This window comes from Glycine soja, chromosome 8 (genome assembly GCF_004193775.1).
Source record: "Glycine soja cultivar W05 chromosome 8, ASM419377v2, whole genome shotgun sequence".
Lineage (NCBI taxonomy): Eukaryota > Viridiplantae > Streptophyta > Magnoliopsida > Fabales > Fabaceae > Glycine > Glycine soja.
The window spans coordinates 35,006,947-35,031,147 of NC_041009.1; the positions used below are offsets into that span (position 1 = coordinate 35,006,947).

The window sequence follows — 24,201 nt, forward strand, 5'->3', positions numbered from 1 at the left end:
TGATTCAACAGTGGAATAATCGACATGCATTTAGGGTCGACGCTTATCCCCGACAAGAAGGCCTATTGAGTTTTAACTCGGACTACATGGTCTGGTATAGGCGAAAGACAAAGATGTTTGTTGACCCAGAAAATGCAAAGACGGCTACATTGGTATTTTTTTATTTTTTTTCAAATTTTAAGTTGAACTTTTATTTAATGATGGCCATTAATTTTCTTACCCTTATAAATGCAGGGTGAAGTTGCGGAGGCATTACAATACATGGTGTCTCCTCAAGGGAGGAAAACATGCACATTTGATGATCTCGTGCCTTATATGGAAAAAATTACAATTTTATCCGAAGAGCAAGAGAGAGTCACTGAGCCAGTGTCACATGGTCCAGCATCAGAGCGTCAATTTCCCCCACAACAGTTTCACATGCTTCAGTCAAGTATTGAAACTCAGGGGATAGACAGAAGAAGGGACACTGTTGAAGCGGAAGAATATTCCCAACAAATGGCGGAGCGTGGCCATGGAATGTATTACACGCCACAAACATTTGCTGAGTATCCGACACAGATGTATCAGTATCCTTTTCAGGGTCATGAAACTGATACTTCTGCAACCCAGCAATCGTTCGGTGGTTTTGCGGAAACACAAGCTCATTTTTCATGGCCCACAATGACCCCTTCACAGCAATATCATGGGCCAATTCCAACACCTAATGCCCCGTTAGGAACACAATGGAATGTACCGGGACAAATACCTAATACGGGTGACTTATTCGGTGTTGATTTGCGTCACGCATTTTCTGCGGAGGCTGACGAAGAAGAAGCGGGGAGGCATCGGGGCAGAAGAAATCCTGATCGCCAAGCACGAAGATGGGATCGACCATGTGGCACATCCTCACGGCATCACGGACACCAAAATGAATGATTTGCATGTCTCCGTTGATTAAGGCTTTGTTGTATATTTGTAATTTGACATTCATGTCGTAATGTATGATATTCAGTTTATTAAGGCTTACTTATGGATAGAATTTATGTCGCGTATCAAACTATAATAATCAATGAACCCTAAACCAAATAACAAAGGTAGCCAAAAGGAAAAAACTAATGTTTCTAAGTAACGATGAACTTCAATGTGAACTAAACCCTAACCCATAAAACATAAAAAGTATCCCATAACCCTTAAATATGAAACACTAACCCTAACCTATAAAATATAAGCACTTAGTACTAAATTGTTCCGAAATAAACCCTAATCCTAAAATAAAAACCTAACCCTAACCCCTAAAAGTTAGCCCTAACCCAAAAATGTTCAGCACTAAACCCTAACCCAAAAATACAAATAACCTAAACCTCACCCATAAAAATTAGTCTTAAACCCTGAAATTTTCATACCTAACCCTAACCCTAAAATAAAATAACTAAGCCTAACCCTATAAAATAAGAACTAAACCCTAACCCCAAAATAAAAAACCAAAGTCTAACCCTAAAAAATAAGAACTAAACCCTTACCCTTAAAATAAAGTAATTTTATTTCAACTTCTAAATGTAATTTTATTTCATTAGAAGTACACATTCAGAAAAAAGTAATTTTATATCAACTTCTAAATGTAATTTTATTTTTCTAAAAAATAAGAACTAAACCCTAACCCTTAAAATAAAAAACTTAGCCCTAACCCTAAAAAATAAGAACTAAACCCTTACCCTTAAAATAAAGTAATTTTATTTCAACTTCTAAATGTAATTTTATTTCATTAGAAGTACACATTCAGAAAAAAGTAATTTTATATCAACTTCTAAATGTAATTTTATTTTTCTAAAAAATAAGAACTAAACCCTAACCCTTAAAATAAAAAACTTAGCCCTAACCCTAAAAAATAAGAACTAAACCCTTACCCTTAAAATAAAGTAATTTTATTTCAACTTCTAAATGTAATTTTATTTCATTAGAAGTACACATTCAGAAAAAAGTAATTTTATTTCAACTTCTAAATGTAATTTTATTTTTCTAAAAAATAAGAACTAAACCCTAACCCTTAAAATAAAAAACTTAGCCCTAAGCCCTAAATTAAATAAATTAACCCTAACCCCTAAAATAAATAACCTTACCCAAACCCCTAAGAATTAGCCCTAACCCTTCAATGTTCAGAAATAAACCCTAACCCCAAAATAAAAAACCTAACCCTAACCCCTAAGAATTAGCCCTAACCCTTCAATGTTCAGAAATAAACCCTAACCCCAAAATAAAAAACCTAACCCTAACCCCTAAGAATTAGCCCTAACCCTTCAATGTTCAGAAATAAACCCTAACCCCAAAATAAAAAACCTAACCCTAACCCCTAAGAATTAGCCCTAACCCTTCAATGTTCAGAAATAAACCCTAACCCTAAAATAAAAAAACATAACCCTAGCCCAAACCCCTAAGAGTTAGCCCTAACCCTAACCCTAAAATAAAAAAACTTAGCCCTAACCCCTAAAAAAATAAGAAGTAACACTAACCATTCACATTTAAAAAAATAACCCTAACCCTAACCCTAACCCTAAAATAAAAAACTTAGCCCTAACCCCTAAAAACAAGAAGTAACCCTAACCATTACCATTTAAAAAATAACCTTAACCCTAACCCTAAAATAAAAAAACTTAGCCCTAGCCCCTAAGACGTAACCCCTAACCCCTAAAAAATAAGAAGTAACCCTAACCCTTCAAATTTTAAAAAATAACCCTAACCCTAAAATAAAATAAACTTAGCCCTAACACCTAACAAATAAGAAGTAACCCCTAGCCCCTAAAAAAACAAGAAGTAACCCTAACCATTCACATTTAAAAAAATAACCCTAACCCTAACCCTAAAATAAAAAACTTAGCCCTAGCCCCTAAGACGTAACCCCTAACCCCTAAAAAATAAGAAGTAACCCTAACCCTTCAAATTTTAAAAAATAACCCTAACCCTAAAATAAAATAAACTTAGCCCTAACACCTAACAAATAAGAAGTAACCCCTAGCCCCTAAAAAACAAGAAGTAACCCTAACCATTCACATTTAAAAAAATAACCCTAACCCTAACCCTAAAATAAAAAACTTAGCCCTAGCCCCTAAGACGTAACCCCTAACCCCTAAAAAATAAGAAGTAACCCTAACCCTAACCCATAGTTCTAAACACTAAAACCTAAGGCTTAGACACTAAACCATAATGACTAAGTCCATAGTTTGTCATTGTAGATAGTTTAAAAAACTAAGGTAGACAAATTACTTAGACACTAACATTTCTAACTAACGATCAACACCAATGTCACTCAACCTCAATTGATCCACTCCATTTATTTCAACTTCTAAATGTAATTTTATTTCATTAGAAGCACACATTCAACAAAAAGTAACTGACGATTTCATTGAAGACCAACAAGTAAATACATTGAACAAAACCTAAAGCAATACAAGTCAGTCATGTAACATACATAAATCAATTAAATGAATTACTCCCACGGTCAGATTGCATTGGACATCGGCGCCTATTGTGCCCTTCAGCTCCACATCTACTACATTTTTGTCGGTGGTCAGATGGTTCGACCCAATCCATCTCATTCCTTATCCTTGTTGATTTTGGCCGACCTTTCGCACGAATTGTAGTTGGGTCAGGGATTAGTGTCCATGCCTCATCAGAAGGAGGAATTGCCGCTTCATTCCCAAGAGGTCACCACTGTGCGGAGTATGCTTTTAAGATGTGTTCATTGGTGTAAACAACATCTATATATTGGTAGTAGTTCATGCTCACGTAACCACAAGTTGCAATAATGTGTGAACATGGATAGTGAAGCGCAGAATACCTTCCGCATTGACAATAATGGCCATTCAAGTTAACTGCCCATTTTTGTCCACCACGTTGCGTTATAGGATTGAAGGTCTCCTCTACTTCAAACCTTGTCGAGTGGATATCGTACACGCGAACGATGTGCGAACAAGCTTGTTCTTGATTTTTCCTAAGTTCTGTAACAAGCTTAGAACAATAAACTTGGCCTTCTCTTAATTGTCTTTGGGCTTGGCGACCACGATCAACAAAGTACTTTCGGCACCTACTATATGTTGACTTGACCAACGCTGTTATTGGAATGCTGCGACAATCTTTCAACACCTTATTCACACATTCTGATAGGTTGGTTGTCATGCGACCATATCGTCGTCCAGATGTATCGTAAGCCATGCTCCATTTTTCCTTTGAAATGCGATCAATCCATCTTGCTATGGCTGGACTCAGTTGACGAAATTTTTCTAAGTTTTGATCAAACACATGCTTGCAAGGAGTGTACGCTGCATCAAATTTGTTATCATGAAAAGTTGTACGTAGACATCAAAGTCAAATTAAATTAATGTATAAAATAAACCTTACCCAATTTCTTGAACATCTCTTTTTGTTTCGCGTTGTTGAATTTGCGATTGAAATTGCTGGCTATGTGTCGGACGCAGTACACATGATAACCGTGGGGAGGTTGCCAACCAAGATGTTCGTTAGCGACAGCAAACTTTATACTCGCGTGACGATCAGATATTAGACAAATTCCATTCTTATCTGTGACGTGTTCACGCAAGTGGGCCAAAAACCATGACCATGCTGTTAGCGTCTCGCCTTCGACCACGGCGAATGCTAGAGGAAGAACACCACCATTTCCATCTTGCGATGTGGCCATTAACAAGGTCCCACGGTATTTGCCGTATAAATGTGTGCCGTCAACTTGTATGATTGGCTTACAGTACTTAAAAGCCTATTTGCATTGACCAAATGTCCAAAATACTCGATGAAACTGACGATGTTCGCGACTTAACCTATTACCAACAATAAAATCGTCATGTAGTATTTGAAAGTAAGAGCCAGGAGAATGATTTTGCATGTGTGTTAGCCATGACGAGAGTTTCGCATACGACTCTTCCCAATCGTCATATTCAATTGCAATCGCCTTTTGTTTGGCCATCCATGCTTTTCTGTATGAAACCTTATAGGAAAATTCACTATTTATCCTTTCTTGAATCAAAGAAATTTTTATTGATGGATCCTCTCTGATCATGCCTGTAATTCAAATAATAAAATAAAATTACAAATTAAAATAACAAATAACACAAAAGTAGGATAATATGAACATAAAAAACGTACCTACTACGCAAGTCGCAATTAAATTTGAATCAAGCTTCTTATGGTCTTGTGTCATAGTCATATTTAGACATGTGTGCGGTCCACCCCATTGTGTCACTTTCCATGCATCAGTTTTTTTGGATAAAATTGCCCTCATATAAAAAGGGCAAGGAGACTCTTCGGTGTTGTTGGGGCAACAAACGATATATTTGTGTGATTTCGTCTCAACAACCTTAAAAGTTTGATGCACCTTCATCACATATTGTTTCAGTGCATTTTTTACCGCATCTTTACTGTCAAAATCCATGCCAACATATAATTCTTGTCCAACATTAAAAGTCATTGGCATGTCCAGACCACAAATGTCCTCCTCGTCCGGATGACTCCAATTGATATTATTATAATGCATAGCATCATTCCAAAATGGATTTTGAATTTGTGGTACACCTGATAATTTAAAAAAAATCACGTCAACAAACTACTCCTATTTAGTTACCATTAAATGCAATTCTCATAAAAAGATAGATGTATTCAACTAATTTTGTATTTCACAAACATTTACCTTCGGTTGGGTGAACAATTGAAGCTGGTTCAACGATGTTAGTGACTTCATCGTCTGTATCAGATATTCCATCATCACTATCATCTTCATCGAAAAACTCTTCAACGTATGAGTTAGATGCAAGGTAATCATCATCATCTTCATCATCATGTAAATTACTTATATTTCTTGGCAGTTCCGATTCATGATGAGATACATTACGTCCACATCACGTAACAGAATTTGCAGCATGAAACATCGAACCACCAGCAACATCCTTTTCTACATACAATTCTAGAACTGACATTTGTTGTTGTTGTTGAAAACTTTCGATCATAGTTTCAACATCTTCGTCATCACAAATTTGCAACGCAACATATTTTCCTGAAACTAAAAATCTACAACTTATAGTAGAAATAATTTCATTATTTTCTATCTTTACCTTATCTCCAATTTTTTTTTCAAAGCATTGAAACTAATTCCGCGTTTAATCTGAATGGCCTTTTTACTGCCTTCAAATATTACACCATCATTGTCTTCATATACTCTTCCGTTGAAATACAACACTGTAATAATTGAATTCATGATATACCTACATGATCAAAATTAAAAATAATTAATCATAACAATAGTAGTTTTAAAATAAAGAATTACTGATACTAATTTTATAATAAAAATTCTAATTAAAAAAATTAATTCACTTAAACTTTACCTTCAAATTTTAGTCTAACAAATAAAATCCTTACTTCAATTAAATATTTTGTCGATGATACAAATATAAAATATTTATTTGCTTCCTCTATTAAACTTAAACTACACATTCATACTTTATTCTATAAAAAATTACTCTAATTAAATAATTTATGGAAAATTCCTCAACTTCAACAAAATTCCAGACAAACACAAAATGGAAGGGTTATAACTGAAAGGATTAGACTTAAAAAAATTTCAAACGGAACATGGCAGACAAATAAGGCCTAATTGTTCTCCATGTCGAGTGAATAGTCTCAATGGTTAATTAATTAACTATATGCACGTATATGTAAGGCAAAAAATACTCGATGAACAACTAATTTGAAACTTAGTGAGACAAAGAGATAAAAGAAATATATACAATTCAAGTATAATAACTAATATTATATATGTCATAAAAACAAAGACATACAAAATTAGTGAGTGTTAAAGAATTAATTCAACTATATTTTTTAATATTTTGTCCTAGTGATTGCTTGGAGAGATAAAATATTCACCTATTATTTTTCAAAAACTAGAGAAGTATTAGACCTGATCTAGTGCTAGTTTGTTGTCTCAATATTTTTCTTATTTACCATAAAGTATAAAATAATCTAAAAATCCAAGTAAAGTTCTTTTAAGATTATTAAAAATCAATAAATTACTAATAAATATAGTAACGAAAAATTGTTATTCCCATGCTACTTTTTATGTTAGTAAATTTAAATGACGGGACTTTTAAAATTATGGTAATATTTTTCTTATTGTTTTTATAATTAAAATTACAATTTCTTTTTGTTAACTTATACTAAATTTTATTACAAGTGAAACTTTGTACTCACGACAAACCACAAAATACTTAACAAATAGCATGTAATTAGTTTTTGTCTTAAATTAAATTAAATTATATGTCAAATAATACTTCAAACGCAAAAACCATTAACAAAAAAACTTACAAATAATTACTACTAATAATTTTTAAATTTAAAACGTAATTTACAAAATTATTACACTTAAAGTTGACCTTCAAATTTCATTCTAACCATAATATTTGTTAGTTCAAAATAAAAAATTTGTACATGATAAATAAACAAAACGAAAAGATAACTTAATTTAAATAAATATAAAACATCCTTACAATAGAATCAGCAAACTTAGCGAAAATCTTTCTGCCTCTTTCACACTATTTGATACTCTCTTCAATGTCGAAACCAAAATCTTTCTTCCTCTCACACACTATTTGATACTCTCTTCAATGACAAAATTTTTCATGCTGAGGGATTGCATGTTTGCTCTATTTATAGAAATTTTTTACCACTGCAAAGTAAATAAATTTGTATGCACGTCAGTTCCTACTTACTTGCCTAGCCCTAATCTAAATGACATCCATGTGATTTCTGATTGCTCTATCTAATACATACAGTGTCCTATCCAATCTAATAGTGTTAAAGCAAGATGATTCCTGATTACCCTATATCCAATCCAATAGTGTTAAAGCAAGAGGTGCGTGTCCTATCCAATCTAATAGTGTTAAAGCAAGATGATTCCTGATTACTCTATATCCAATCCAATAGTGTTAAAGCAAGAGGTGCGTGCATGTGAACTAGCCTGTATCACAAAAAAAAAATTGATTCTTGCATGTTAACCCTAGCCTAGCCTGCATAAACTGCATAAAAATGATTCAGCATGCCTAGCCTGCATAAAAATGATTCAGCATGCATGTGAACGCTGGCCCTTGTCCCGTCAAGGTGTTCCGCAGGAGGCAGTGGCGGGACTGCCACGTTGGCATGTCCCGCCAGGAGGAATGGCGGCATGGCTTCTCTCCTCGTCCCGCCAGCCCTATCAGCGGTACAGCCTCTCTCTCTCCTACTCAGCCTGTCCCGCCGTTCGTACTGGCGGTTTAGGCTGAGTCCCGCAGTTGCCAATGGCGGGATCCTTGTTCCTGCAGTTGTCAATGGCGGTACAAGCTTTCCCGCCGGCAACAATGGCGGCATCCACGTCATAACAGACCCCATCTGTAATAAGTTTGAAAAGAAACCCTCTTTAGTAAAATGTTTCTAAAACAAGTCCTCTGAAGTAAATTTGCCATAAATTGTTTATCTTGATGAGTTAAGTACAAATCTCTTTATTTTCTAAAATTATGTTCATCCCAGGAGTTTGATTTTATATATGATATTAGTGCTCAAAATAAAATTTAAACATACATTATTAAAAGAAAATCTTCAATAATTTACCTAAGTAAAATAATAAATAAGAAATAAATAATACTTATAAAAGTTATTCGGAAAAAAGTTTCATTTTTATTATATACAACGGGTGATGATGCATGTAAGATTTTTCTTGATATTTAGAATTAAGGTGTGAAGAGTTGAATCCTTAAAAAAAAGTGAAGAGTTATAAAATTGCAAGAAGTATGTACAACAGAATTATAATTTAGAATTAAGGTCAACTTTCACACAATTCAATACCTATTTTATTTTATATTTGAATCAATAAATATTGTAATTTATTATTGTTACACATTATATTTTTTATCTTATATATTATCTTTTTAAAAAAATTTAAAAATCTAATTAGCAAGATCTATCAATTAACCCGATATATTTACTGAATTTGGAGCTTTTATGTAATGCTTTGGTATCTTTGGAACTTTTTTATTTATAAAAATATTTATTTACCGATTTTTTTTTAAAACTATGTGAGAAAACTATAAGTTTTCAGAATTAAAAAAAAAAAAAAAGCTATAAGTGTTGGACAGGATAAGATCATCCATATTTGCTTAACTTAAATATAAGAAAAATTGTACGATTTAGGCTGTCTAGTGATATCACAAAAGTGGGGCCTAGCTGGCTTATTATCTGATAGCGAACAACGATACCGTGTCATGCGAGTATTTGGTGGACTTTTTTACCAAATTAATTTTTATAAAAAACATTATTTCTCAAAAGAGTGTAGTATGAAAATTATTTGGCATGTAAGATGCAGGAGGTCTCACTCTAAGTGACAATTTTTAATCTCCATTTGTCGTATCACCCTATGTGGGGAAAACAAGAGACACCATTGATAAATGTCAAATTTATCATAAAGTTAGTTTTCATGACACGTGTTCTAGCAAAAACAAGCATTCTAACTCTAGAGGTCCGAAATCAACATAAAGTTTTAGAAGGAAAAATTATGGAAATTGAACATACAAGTTTGAAAAATAAAGAGTGGGAAATTGAATATAAAAGTTTGAAAAATAAAGAGTAAAATATTTTTCAAGAATAAATTAATAGAAAAAAGATAATTACTTGAAATAATTAGAGATATTATTTGTTTGTAATTTTTTGTGATTACTTTCTTAATTAAATCCGACTACAATTATATAAATAAGAGGTTAAGCATTCATTGTAATAGCGTAGAAGTTTCAAGCACTTTTTAAAATTATATTTTAGACTTTTCCCTACTAGATGTCTCAATTATTCCATTAGACACTCTAGGTTTCATTGTATTATTTTTATTATAGTGCAATTCCTTCCACCTAGAAAAGGAAAGGATAAACCTTGTTTCACTTTAATTCCATTAATTCAATACTTCATCTTGAGTTCTTTATTTGTTTCTATACTTAATGCTTTTATTTGATTAGTCATCTTATAGATAAATTCAAGAATTGACTTGCGCTTTGGTAAGTCATGTTCAAACCTAAACATGAATCAAATACTTAATTGGGATTATCTCTAAGGATAGAATAATCTTGATTAAACCTCACTAATTTTCGACCATTAATGTTGATTGCTTGTGTTAGTATGTCCAAGGGATTGAGTATCAGACAAGTAGTTTAGAATCTGTGACCATGTAGGAACTGAGATAGAATGCATTAGTGAATTAAGAATGAACAAGAGAGATGAGTAGAGAATTGTAAAGTGATACAATCCTCTCAAAGAGGGAACCCATCACTAGAGCCATGATTAGGAGACTTCAAGAAGATTGAGCTAGAAATGCAGGAGAAGAACCTAGGGTTCTCATAAACTTTAGGGTAGATTTTGGACCCATGAGCTAAGTATGAGCCCATTTATCTTTGTACATATTAGATTAGAGTTTCATTATTTTTGGGTCTTGTATTTAGTGCTCCACAATGTAGGGAAGATACTAATATGAGGACTCCAAGTGTTGGAACTGTAAGTATTGGAACTACTAGTGTTGAAAACTTCTTACGATATTACTTTCAGGTATATTATTATTTGTTTTACCTTTTTTTATATTTATTTTTTCTGCTATGTTTATAATATTAATAGATCATATTTTGTTCATTTGTTTCAACAAATCTAGTTAAAACTAAACTTATTGCAAGAAATTAGTTTGTAGGAAATAGTTGTGATTCAGACTATTATATTAAATCTCATTGAAGAATATTTTGTTTTAATTTGTATTAGTTTATTTTAGAATATTATCTTAGTGATATTAAATGAATCAATTTTATTACTTTTAGACATTTGATAATATTGTATTAATTGTATTGGATATTTGAATGAATCATGATATAAAATAGTAGTTCTAAAAAGAAAAGAGATTAAATTTAAATGGATAACCTGTTGGTCCCAACTGAATCAAACTGATCAAATTTGATTGGGTTGAGTTCTGAATTTGATCAAAATCAACCCGAACTGACTCACAAACACCCATAATCAAACGATAAACGTGTCATTTAAAAACACAATCAAACTCCCCTTTTGCTTATGCAAAGTGTAATTTTTATTTTTCATCTTTAAAGAACTTTAGAAAGTGTTTTCAACAAAAAAAATATTTTGAACAATAAAAAAACATTATAAAAAATTATTTAAGAATAAAAGATAAAAAATATTTTAAAATAATTAAAATAAAAAAATGTTAAATTACATGGAAAAAAATATTTAAACTTAATATTGTAATATATACCTAGTTATATTAAGAAAATTAGTCTTGTCTCGTTGTCGTCCAGGGTGAACAAGGCAATAAAGGCATTTCGCACACATTGTTTCCTGAAATCTTCCATGTACTCGCACCTGGGTGTCATGCGTTCCACGCTCCAATGAAAAAACTCCACGTCACTTGGTAAATGGGAATCCGAAGAGGCAATGAGAAGCACCAAGCGCTATTCTAGTCAAGCCATGCTTGAGTAGCACGTAATTCTTCCTGTCTCAAATATAAACATCAAAGTTCTTTTTTTTTTAATACAAATAAATTTTAATTATTTATTTCTTATTTAATAATTTTTTTAAAAAATATTTTTTATTTAATAAGACTAACTATTTCTAATGCTTGATATGAAATTCTAATAAAGAATAATTTAAGTGAAATTAACTATTTTTTTTAAATGAATTGCATTTTTTTCTTTTACTTATAAAGCGGTCTTGGGCTTCAATACAATACAATACAAAGTGTGTCTTTTCTAGAAGCTTCCGATTCTTCATTTCGCAGGTCAATCTCTCTCTGTATGCTTGGATTTCTCTCATGCATGTGCTCTTCATTGTGTTTTCTATCAGCTTGCTTGCATATTAGGGCTTTCTGTAATGTATGCTTCAATGTTTCAATGCTGCTCAATATGAATACTCTATGGCCCTTTTTCAGTGTGGGAAAGTTGTTGCATCATGTTAATCTGAATGCTTTGGTTTGTTATAGCTTTTGCGTCTTTTTTATTAATTTATTTATTTACTTGCGATGGTTCCAGGCTCTGTGTGTGTTCATGCTAGGTTCTTACTACTATATTTCCAGTTTCATATTTGAAGGAACCTTCTAATTTCAAGTAATGGAGGATTTGATTGTAATAAAAGTTCTGTTAGAGTTTAGTGCTTTTCCCAGACTCTGAATATGCTATGCTAACACTAAATTTGTAATGTAGGAGAAACTGTAATGGCTCACAGCAGTTCTGAGAATGATACTGATATTAGTGAATCTGAAATTAGTGAGTATAAAGATAAAACTTATCAAGAGCTGAAAAGTGGAAGTCAGAAAGTGAAAAACTTGGATGAGACTTTCACTTGTCCCTACTGCCCTAAAAGGAGAAAAAGAGATGATTATTCATACAAGGAACTCCTTCAACATGCTTCTGGGGTGGGTCGGAGTAGCTCAAAGAAGAGAAAGGCAAGAGACAAGGCTAATCATTTGGCTTTGGTGAAGTATTTGGAGAAAGATCTTGTGAGTGTAGATATTCCAGCCGAAGTTTCAAAACCGGAAGATGAAAGTGGTACTTCTGTTAATTCTGATGAGCAATTTGTGTGGCCTTGGATTGGAATTGTAGTTAATATTCCAACTAGATTGACAGGAGATGGACACAGTGTTGGGGAGAGTGGTACCGGGCTGAGGGACGAGTACAAAAGCAGGGGTTTCAATCCGGTTCGAGTCACTCCTTTGTGGAATTTCCGGGGTCACTCTGGAATTGCTCTTGTGGAATTCAACAAAGACTGGTCAGGCTTGGATAATGCGTTGGCATTTGAAAGGGAATATGAATTAGATCATCATGGGAAAAAGGACTGGTTTGCAAATTCTGAGCAGAAGTCTGGCCTTTATGCATGGGTCGCCCGAGCAGATGACCACGGAATGAAAAATATCTATGGAGAACATCTACAAAAGATGTGCGATGTCAAAACCATATCTCAACTTATGGAAGAAGAAGCTCGAAGGCAGGATAAACTTGTCTCCACTTTGACTAATGTTATTCAGGTCAAGAACCAGCACATAAAAGAGATTGAAGTGAAATGCCATGAGACTACGCATAAAATGGACCTTGCTATGATGGAAAAAGATAAACTTATTCAAGCTTATAATGCAGGTATCTATTTTTATTGAGCCTTAGGACCAAAACCAAATAACCATATACTGCTTGAATCATTGTAGTGGATGGCACCATAGGAGTTTCCATTGCTATCAATTTTATATTTTAACAATTGATTATTATTTTAAGATGCAGCTGATCTGTTGTAACTAACAACATTGTTTTATGCTACAATTCCCTGTCTTCAGAGATAAAGAAAATACAGTCAAGTGCCACGGATCACCTCAAGAAGATTTTTACTGATCATGAAAAGCTTAAATTGCAACTGAAATCTCAGAAAAACGAGCTTGAGCTGCGGAAAGTTGAATTGGAAAAACGTGAGGCACATAATGAAAGTGAAAGAAAAAAGTTGACAAAAGAAATCATGGAGGTATAGTGTTTTTCTGGTTTTGATGCATCTCCTGTAGTATACTAAGCTGAAATTCCTGTGAAATTAGGATTGAAGAAATAATATTATTGTTTTAGGTTGATTGATTATTATGGTTGATGTTTGGATGCTTCAGTGCTTTCAAGGAAGGAATTAATTACAAAGATCAGTCATTTTACTGTTTTTACTTAATTGACTTTGGTGGAAAATTGTTTTCAATTGAATTTGTGGATAATAAATTTTGATAATACTGGGAATATATTAAAACTGGTTTCTATTTAAGGTGTATGCTGTGAATCCAAAATATGTTAATGTCTGGATTTGCTGGTGCGTTTACTTTTAAAGTAAATTTTTTAATGATTCAATCCCTGGTGGCAGTTCGTAATTTGTGTTTGTGTGTCTGCGATTTTGATCTAGGAGGCGATCGTGCCCCTTGTTATGTCACAGACTCACATGATACACTACAGATTGGATGGCACTGATATTTACCAGCAATTGTTGAGTAATAATTAACATTATGAGCTCTATTGAGTGGTCACATGCTAATGGGCATGCATTTTATGAGATAAAATTTTGGGAAGCGATAGGGGACAAGAGTGATCAATCTAGAGTTGTATGCCAAGAATTTTATGCATTGGTTTTTTTGTTTTTACATTATTCTGTTTATTCGCATTAGGAATATTGCTCAAGGACTATGTAAATGATTTTTTTTACATAACCTGATTTTTCCGTGCCTGTAAATCATTTAAAATAATATTGTGCTTAAGAAGCTTGTGGAAGGCTTTGCTTAACACTTCTGGCATTTATTGGACTTGCAGAATGCAATGAAAAATAGCTCTCTTCAGATGGCTACTCTGGAGCAAAAGAAAGCTGATGAAAATGTTATGAAACTGGCTGAAGATCAAAAGGTGTGTTACCTATCTTTTAGTCTTTTTAATAACCAAAAGTGTCCTTGTCAGCACCTGAATGACATAGTATTAATGCTATTTGAATGCATATTTATACAGAGACAAAAAGAACAACTTCATGCTAAAATCATTCAGCTTCAAAAACAACTTGATAAGAAACAAGAGCTTGAGTTGGAGATTCAGCAATTAAAAGGATCATTAAATGTGTTGAAGCACATGGATGATTATGAAGATGCAGAAGTTCTGAAGAAGGTAGATACTTTACAAAAGGATTTAAGAGACAAGGAACAGTCACTCCAAGACTTAGATGAATTGAACCAAGCACTAATCATTAAAGAGCGTGAGAGTAATGATGAGCTGCAGGAAGCTAGACAAGCATTGGTTGATGTAAGTGTTTTTTTTATCAAATATATCTTCCTACTGACTTTTCAAATTAATTTGCAAGAGCATCTCAATGAGGTCCATTCCAGTGTCATTATTCTTTCACTTGGATCATGGGCTGGTAGTGTTTCTTTCTATTGGTGATTTTACTCGACCACTTAGGTGCTGTACCAATTTAAGCACACATGGTATTATAAATTATAGATTTACATTTTTTTATAGAGCATTCCATTTTTTTCTATTTGGTTAACTGTTAACTATTATGATTCATAGCAAGGTAGCAAAGTGACTTGAGTAAAATTAAAAACTCATCAGTTCTATTTCATCTAATAAACTCGATACTCAAATTGTTTTTAATGGTTCATTACTTCATTTGATTCTGCAAATGAGACCTAATTGTGATAGTGTGAATATTCTCTGCTTATATGTTTTCTTTATTCGTGGGCATTATTATCTGAAAATATTTTGCATTTCTTAAAGCTTTCCTGGACTTTTTACTGTCCAATGTTGCTTTTCAAGATTTAATCGTAATCTTTTCTCTCACTTGAAGGGTATTAAAGAGCTATCATCTCATGGCAATATTTGTTTGAAGAGAATGGGGGAACTGGACACTAGACCATTCCTTGAAGCAATGAAGAAAAGATATAATGAGGAGGAAGCTGAAGAGAGAACTGCAGATATGTGCTCATTGTGGGAAGAGCTTCTAAGGAACCCAGATTGGCATCCATTCAAAGTTATCATGGTTGAAGGGAAAGAAAAGGTCTGTCTGTTAAACATATAGATCTCCTGAAATTATCTTGAAGTTCACGTGCTTCATTGCATGTCAATTGTCACACTTAATCAAACTTGGTTCACTTTGTTATTTATTTTTATTCTCTCTTAATGGGCCAATAAATGTTTTGATGATCTCCATAATCTAGATTAGAATTAGTTGTCTTTTTGGATTTGGAATTCTTTCACCTAGTGTTATCTAAGGGAATTCTTTATATTTATTCTTTGACTTTAGGGAGTGTTTGGAAGTTGGGGTTTTGGAGGGGAAGGAATGGGAGGGTAAATTTTTATTTTGATAAATATTCTCTGATTTGATAATTTTTTAAAATGAAAAAATAAATTAATAGATTGGCATAAACTTGATGTCCTAATCTTGTATCTATATTTTTATAAATGCTGACCAAAAAATAAAAATCTATTTTTATATACATTAGATAACTCGATGTAAAAATAAAAAATTTCTCTCCTCTTCCTTATCCGCTGTAACCCAACTCCCAAATACATCCTTAGGGTCTGATGTTTAATGGAGTGTAGAGGAAGGTTTGTGCTGATTAGAAGAGTCATAGGTGATTTTTATTAATAGGAGAAACAATGACCTGAAAACTAAGAATAGCAGCCAATTTGTTTATGTTTTAAACTTTTAAATAACCTTTTCAGACTGTTTGTTAAAAGGGTAAGGTCGGGCCTTTATAAAAAAAAAAAAACTAACCCAAAAGTCAGGTAAATAAGCCAATCCTGTTTAAGGTAAAGCCTAACCTAACCTGGCTCATTTCCACCCTGATTGCATTTTCTCCTTGTAAATTTGTGAGCCTGGAAGTCTTGAACAGCATAAAATAAAATATTTTTTGAGAAAAAAGAAAAGAAAAATGTATGTTGCCGTGTTTTGTTCAAATATGAAAATTAATGATGGTGCCAGTAACATATGGGAAGTGAGTATTTTAATTGTATCCTCTTCAATGATGGTTATTGGTAGAAGGAGGGCATTCGTTTGTCAGACATGGGAGTGAAAAAGGGAAGGAGAGGAAGTGTGGGATAAGGTAGAACAAGTGTGGATATTCGATTAGGTGGGAGGAAACTGGTACTTGAAGAACATGTTGCATTTTCATTTACCTTGTATTTCTTATTCCCGGATCAGAGAAGGAGACTTGCATAATTTAGTGGGCCTCAGATAAATTCTACCAAATTATGGAGTGTCTTAAAAACAGTATATTAGAGAGTGTGTGCATGTTTGGATTAAAATTTGCAAACTTAAGTTGAGTTAAACTAAGTGTGCAAACTGAGTTTGCAAAAGCAACCCAAGTCTTCCATTTGTAAAACTGGGTTTCAAGACAAAATTTTCATTACAAAGTGCAAACACACTTTTGGGGTAACCAAACTTGTTACCAAAATGAGTTTACTCTCCAAAAGTACATTCAACATCCAAAAGTACTTCTTCAACTGATAACCAAACATAGCCTGTATCGCTAGCATTTCTCTTACTGTTTTAACCTGGAACAGCAGTACACCTTTAACTATAATTCTTCTTCTACTGCTTTAAGGACAAATATAATTATAATTTGGCAATTTGATATATGCAAGGGTTTTTAGTTAATTTTAACTTTTAATCTACAATTATATTGATGTTTCTCTAATTTCTTCAGCAAACTCTTACACTATCTATAATCTGGCTTCGTACATTTTTTTCATTTCAGGAAATCATTAGAGATGACGATGAAAAGCTGAATGAGTTGAAAAATGACTTGGGTGAAGGGGCATATAAAGCAGTGGTACAAGCATTGTTAGAGATAAATGAACATAATCCTAGTGGGCGATACTTAACCTCCGTAGTATGGAACTATAAAGAAAAAAGGAGAGCAACGCTGAAAGAAGGAGTACATTTTCTGTTGAATCAATGGATAGTTCGTAAACGCAAGAGAGGAATGACCTGAAGCTTTGTGGATAATAACTGTGATAGGTTACTGCATTTGTCTTTTGAACTTTATAGCTATAGGTAAATCTTAGAAAGAAAAAGATTTTAAAAGCTATTAGTATATGTAGTTATAAGTGTTAATGGATTTTAACAACCACCTAGAAGTTAGCCTTTGTATACTCTGGTGTGGAAGAAGACATTGAAGTTATACTTGTATGACCTATCAAATTGGCTTTAATTTTAGCATGTTACTTTGAGTAATTGGCATTTTGGTATCAAGAGTATATTTTATTGATCATGATGCAACTAAAATTGTCTATACTAAGTCTTATAAAAGAGTTGTCTAGGGAAATACTTATTGTGCCCATGCTCCAGGTTGTGACACGTGACCTTACAGCTGTCCATTTCTCTTGTGCCTCTTCCTTTCTTTATTCTTCTGTGCCTAATTTCATTTCTCTCTCTATTTCTCCCGTGCCTCTTCCTTCTATTTTTTTCTCTTCTCTTCTGATTCGAATACAACCAGTCACAAACCGCTTCAAGCTTTGGTTGCTCCAGATGCCTCCTTCTCCAGCCTTCTCCCGTTGTTTCCTCTGAACTGTGTTTCGTCATTTCCTCACCCTTTCCCGTTTGCTTTTTTTTATTTATTTCATTTTTGTAGTCCGTTTCTTCCAGCTTCACTTGTCGTTGAATTTTCCCCTTGCTGAGGTTTTCCATTTTCTGTTTGCTACACGAGGTTTCCTTCGTGATTTCCTTCTTCTCCATTTTTGTGGTCCGTCTCTTCCATCTTCACTTCCAGTTTTTGTTTTAGTTTTCTGTTGAGTTTTTGTTGTTATGCATGTTTTCTTCTTAATTGATAGTTATTTTTTCTTACTGATTTTTCTACTTTGTTTTTGGTTCCTTTTTTATCTTTCCGCTTACTAGGTTATCGACGAAGAAGCATCTTGCAGACAAGTTTTTTTCCCTTTTCCTGTTGTGCATGTTTGTTTTGGTATTATTTGTCTTTATTTGCAAAGTCTTAATTTTGTTTGTTGTTATGCATGTTTTCTTAATAATTTTTTTTGTTATGTTGTTAATTTTTTGTTGAGTGGAAAAGTTTTGACTTTTGCTTCCTGTCGTGCTTGGTTTTGTTGTTGTGCATTTTTTCGATGGCAAACGAGGTTTTGCTTTTCTTTTCTTGTTGTTCTTCTCATGCATGTTTTCTTTTTGTTCTGATCCATGTTAAGTTTTCGTTTTCCTGTGTTTTTGGTCCCTTTGCTGTTGTCCAATTTTTGTTGAATGGAAAAGTTTTGACTTTTGCTTCCCTTTTTATAATTTTATTGATGGTCTAACATTTATCCGATTTCTTTAGAATCAGTTGGGTTTTGATGGTTTTTAATTGCAGGTTTCTTTGTGTTGTTTGTGCATTGTACATTATTATCTCTATATGTTCTGGTGAGATGCGCTTCCATTATTATCTCTACATTGGTGCTTTTTGTGAAGTTCTATTATTTCTCCTCCTATCATAAGCACCACCCCAACAACAACACCACCACAACCACACACAACAACAAAGGTATTGAAGAATAAAAGTTTCATTTTTATCTATTTTTTCCCTTTTTTGTCTAATTTTTTGTGGTCTAATTTTTGGGATAAACTAACGGCGGTGCTGAAGGTTACGCGTTTTGTCCATGCAATGGTTGCAACAATAGGACTCGAGGTTACTACTATGTTTTTTTTCCGTTTTTTTAAAAGACTCGAGGTTACTGCTCTGCTCTTTTTTGTTTTTTAAAAGAAAATTATCTCTTGTTATTTTTGCTACGAGAGTTGTTGCTGATTTCTTATTGTTTCCCTTATGTTCTTTTTCGTTGTTTTTTTTATAAAAAAAAATGATCTTCTATCATTTTTGCTACAAGAATTGTTGTTGATTTATTGCAACAATATGATTACCAGGGTGGTGTTGAAGAATAAAGGTCCCATTTTTATCTATTTTTTTCCCATTTTTTTTGTCTAATTTTTTGTGGTATGATTTTGACTTTATGTGTTTTTGTGGAGGATTTAGGGAAGTGAGAAAGGAAAAGGGTGGCTTCAGAATCTTCACTATGGTGTGTTTGGCCTTGGAAATAGGCAGTATGAGCATTTTTACAAGGTCTGCATTGGATTCTTACAAGGTTTCGATTTGATTTTAATCATGGAGTTGTTGGTTGTTGTGGCAATTGATGCAGGTGATAAAGGTAGGTGTCGCCGATTGAATGTAGAAATGAAGAATAATAAACTGCAATGTTGACAATATTAAAGTCGATACATATAGAGAGATGTTCTTAATTATATACATCAAATGCTTTGATAAGTGATTAAATAGGGTGAAAAGATGTTAAGATTTATGTGTTTTTATATGCATGTTGTTTTGGATTGAGATAAATGGAATTCATGATTTTTCTTGGCAATTTGCAGTAATCTTTGATGTTATTATCAATTGCATGCAGCTTGCTTACCCGGGAGAGACTACTTGAACTTTTCTATGCTATGTATGAAAAAGATGCCAAAAAGGTCTTGATTTGTACTACGCTTAGATTATTTAAATCCACATTGTTTTTTTACTAATAAGAAATCAATATCTGATATCATGATATGTTATTTCGATAAGCGTTTAATTGATATCCATTGTGATTTTTGCTAATGAGATTGGCTTGACCATTGTGATGGACTTTTTTCATACAAGCTAAAGTCATAGGTTGCTACAGGGTGGCCCTCTTGACTCTCTAAGGTTGCTGGTGAGGCTATCAATGGATTAACCCCTCGGAGGGCCGACACTTTTGAGAAGATTGATAAGGTAAAGAGCACCTAGAACTCGATGAATAGTACACTTAATTTTGTTTCCAATTTTGGTTTGGTGATCTTGCTGAATTCTAATATGGTCTTGATGTCTAGATTTGATTTTTTGACAATGTTGAGTTGATTAATATTAATGACTTCACTAAATTTCAGTAAAAAAATTATTATTAAATATGACTTTGCGGTTTTATCATCCGCTCTATTTACCATATTTTGGTTTGTTGTTTGGTCAGTCCGTTTCAAGACCAAACCCTTTCGATTTTCGGTGCCTCATTGCATTTTAACATTAGTATTTTACTCACTAAAAAAGAGAGAGAAACATAGAGGGAAGAAACCACAACGTACGTACGGTTATTATGGGGATGAAACTCAAATATCTGTCTTCCATTGCCGAGGATGTCGTCATCAAGAGATGTTCACAATAATCTCTCTTTCCACTCTTATAGCCATATGCTAATAATAATGATAATAATCTTATTATACAAGGATGTTAGAAATATAACACGTATATAGTGTTTTTTCATGGAAGGAAGTAGTTTTGTATTTTGTCCTTTTAATTTTTTCCATGTTGGTGTAGTTGGTCTCATAGAGCTTGGAAAAATTAAGAGGAAATGAAGCCAATTTCATGTTCTAATTTTGTGGTAGATTGTTTTCTTATATCTAAATTTACTTTGCATTTTTTTATTTGTTACTTAGGAAACTTGACACTTCGGTAGAGAAATTGGTGGTGAATTTTGAAGGGGGGTGGAACCCTGAATGGTAAACTATTGCAGAAAATTAATTGAATTTTGCAGTGGGAAGACTCTGAGTGAATTGTGCCACAACATAGAAGGAAATATCAACGTTGGCTCATTTAGCAGGTTGATATATGACATGATGCTTGCGTGGGAGAGACCTAGCTACTACGATGAAGAAGATACCACGGTGTGCATATTTATGATTTATCTCTTGTTGATAAATATTTGTGTTTTAATTTAAAATTTATAAATATATATATTAATTCTATTTTATAAAATAAAATATTTATTTTAGATTTTCTTAAGATTTTGTTTTAATGAGTCAACTAGTTTGTTATGTTTGTTGTGACAACTGTAGGTTGGTTTTCCAACGGTCATATTTTTAACGGTCATATTTTGTTGTTGCAAAATGCCTATATATATCTCTTTCCTCTTTTCTAGAAATGACATGCTAAGAGCTCTGGTTTCTTTCTCCCAAAAATTTGTCTTTCTTTTCCTATAAAAAACTTATTTTTTGTGAGAGCAAGAGCATTGGTGTTTATAAGGTTCGGGGATCCTTTCGCTGCACACGATTGGAACCAACGGGTTGTCGTATCTTGGGAGAGGAGCGCAATCAAATTTTTCTACCAGTGCAGTGGGGCGTTTTCTCTCTAAGGATAGCGTTTACGCGCTTCAACCCAGGCTATTTAATTCTTTCCCTTAATTTAATTTCTCCTTGTTCTCATTGTATGATATAATGCATTATTTATGTGTTGTCAATTAAATTTATTTTGCTACTGTTATTTTTTTATTCAATTCAAGACTGTGCATCTTCTTCATATTTATTTTCCTTCATTTTTATTTTATTTTTCCAACAGTCTTAGAGAGAAAAATTTTATTTTTTCACTTTCTTCTTGCATAGTCTTTTTGCAGTAGCATGATGTTGTATCAAAATATCTAATGGATATGATTAAGTTCCTTTCTAGTAAGCATGAAAAATTAATGGATGAAGACACAATGTATTATGCTTTATTAAAAATGTTTTATTATATTATTTCATTTCCTTAAATTTTACATTAGTGAGATATTGTTGAAAAATATTTTCTTATAATTTGAAATTTACAATATATTTTCTTCATTAATGATGGTTTTGAAGAGAAAATGCTTTTAGAATTAGTTTATATGAAAAACTAAAAGCATACTTCTAATTTCATTCCTATATGATTAGAAAACTATCTTTTACTTGGTCAAATGATCCTGTGAACACAAGTCTTTAAAATCAAAACATTTGTTGTTTGGTTTTTAATTTTTATAGTTTAACGTTATTGTTTCTACTGCAAGTATTTTGTTGTTACATGTTGACTGATTGTCTCTTTATTTATAACTCATTGATAAAAGATAAGCCTGTAAAAATATAACACACAAAAATAATGAAATAAACACTTTGGTGAAACTTTATATTTTGCATGTCGTATTCTTAAAAGAGTACCTTATAAACAAAAGAAAAATATTTATGAGCTATGGAGAAAAAGAGAACCAAATCTGAAATATCTTAAAGTGTGGGGGTGTCTAGTAAAGGTTAATATCCCTATTAATAAGAAAAGGAAAATTGAAAAAAAATATTAATTATATTTTGTTGGATATTTTTTACATAATACTACTTATAGATTCTTAGTTATTAATTCAGAAGTATCTGAAATTTCTAATGGTACTATTATGGAGTCTAGAGATATGACTTTCTTTGAAAATATTTTTTTTGAAAAATAAATTGTTAAATCTTTGTATGGTTTGAAACAAGCTCCAAAGCATTGACACAAAAGTTTGATTAAGTTATTCTTTTGTATGATTTTCAAATTAATGTTAATGATAAATGTGTGTATGTGAAACAATTTGATGATAATGGATGCGTCATTTTATGTTTGTATCTGGATGAGATATTGATATTTGGTAGTAATATGTATTTCATAAATGATGTGAAGTTCTTGTTGTTTAGAAACTTTGACATAAAAGACCTTGGTCAAGTAGATGTGATTTTGGGAATTAAGCTTATAAAGAAAAATGATGACATGACTTTTACCCAATCTTATTATGTTGAAAAGCTATTGAAGAAGTTTAATTATTTTGATGCGAAACATGCTTTTACTCCTTGTGACTCTTATCCATCAAGTTAAAGAAAATTTGAGTAAAGGAATTTCTTCACATAAATATTCTCAAATTATCGGTTCTTTGTTGCATTTGACAAACTTCTCTAGGCTTGACATTGCATATGCAATTGGTAGATTAGAAAGTAATTGAGGGGTTTAATGATGCAAATTGGATTTCTCTGATTTTGATGAAATAAAATTGACAAGTGGTCATGTCTTTGCTTTAGTTGGTTATGCAGTATCATGAAAATCTATTAGACAAATTATTATTTCATATGGAAGCAAAAATTATTGCTTTAAATACTGCTACTAGTGAGGCTAAATTTCTTAAAAATGTATTATGCAATTTGTCATTGTTGAATAAGCCTATACCTCCAATTCCAATGCATTGTGATAGTCAAGTTGCTATATCTAAAGTTACTAGCAAAAATTTTAATGAAAAAAGAAGACACTTAAGAGTGAGACATAAGTCTATTAGAAATTTGATTTCTCATGGTGTCATTTCTCTTGACTTTGTCAGGTCAGAAAATAATATTGTGGATCCGCTTACAAAAGGGTTGACGCGTCAACAAGTGCTTGAGTCGTCGAGGGGAATGGGATTAAAGCCCATTATTTAGTTACCACAATGGACACCCGTCTCCGAGTGATTGGTGATCCCATGAATGGAGTTCAACGGGTAACAACGAAATTGTTTGTTGACTAAAGTACACCAAAATAAAATTTGACGGAGCTGTTCCATTTCTCATTCCTATGACGAGGTGTATTATAAATTGTGGCAATATTAAGGTTGAGGTATTTATATATGTGTATTTTTGGTTTAAAAAATACCTCTTAATGAATCCGATGGCAATTATTGTAGGGGTGGGGGTCACAACTCACTCTTTGAGGATTCACCTAGTGAGTGTGGTGGTGGGGCCGCCACTGTGAGATATGGGCTAATCTCTAAGGGACACTCACGAAACAAGATACAAGCGCAAGGCCGTGTAACGCGCTACCACTGATTAGAACCTAATTGAACACCA

The 24,201-nt window shown here is 32.8% G+C and overlaps 1 protein-coding gene and 1 long non-coding RNA gene across 5 annotated transcripts; both read left to right on the top strand.

Moving 5' to 3' along the window:
• The first annotated feature begins 11,754 nt into the window (after nucleotides 1-11,754).
• On the top strand, nucleotides 11,755-17,769 carry LOC114423624 (protein INVOLVED IN DE NOVO 2-like). 4 transcript variants are annotated; one of them, XM_028390450.1, is made up of 7 exons: nucleotides 11,755-11,818; nucleotides 12,240-13,169; nucleotides 13,361-13,542; nucleotides 14,358-14,447; nucleotides 14,547-14,834; nucleotides 15,379-15,588; nucleotides 17,291-17,769. In XM_028390450.1, the coding sequence occupies exons 2-7, from the start codon at nucleotides 12,251-12,253 to the stop codon at nucleotides 17,525-17,527; spliced, it is 1,926 nt and encodes a 641-aa protein (XP_028246251.1). In that variant the 5' UTR covers nucleotides 11,755-11,818; nucleotides 12,240-12,250; the 3' UTR covers nucleotides 17,528-17,769. The 4 variants fall into 4 exon arrangements, with proteins under 4 accessions (XP_028246251.1, XP_028246249.1, XP_028246250.1 ...); XM_028390448.1 differs by having other exon boundaries at nucleotides 11,777-12,143; XM_028390449.1 differs by having other exon boundaries at nucleotides 11,777-12,008.
• Nucleotides 17,770-19,035: 1,266 nt separating this feature from the next.
• Nucleotides 19,036-23,951, top strand: LOC114421560. Its single transcript, XR_003668550.1, has 5 exons — nucleotides 19,036-19,718; nucleotides 19,971-20,034; nucleotides 20,229-20,317; nucleotides 21,016-21,243; nucleotides 23,700-23,951. It is a non-coding gene; the product is annotated as an uncharacterized LOC114421560 (long non-coding RNA).
• The last annotated feature ends 250 nt before the right edge of the window (nucleotides 23,952-24,201 follow it).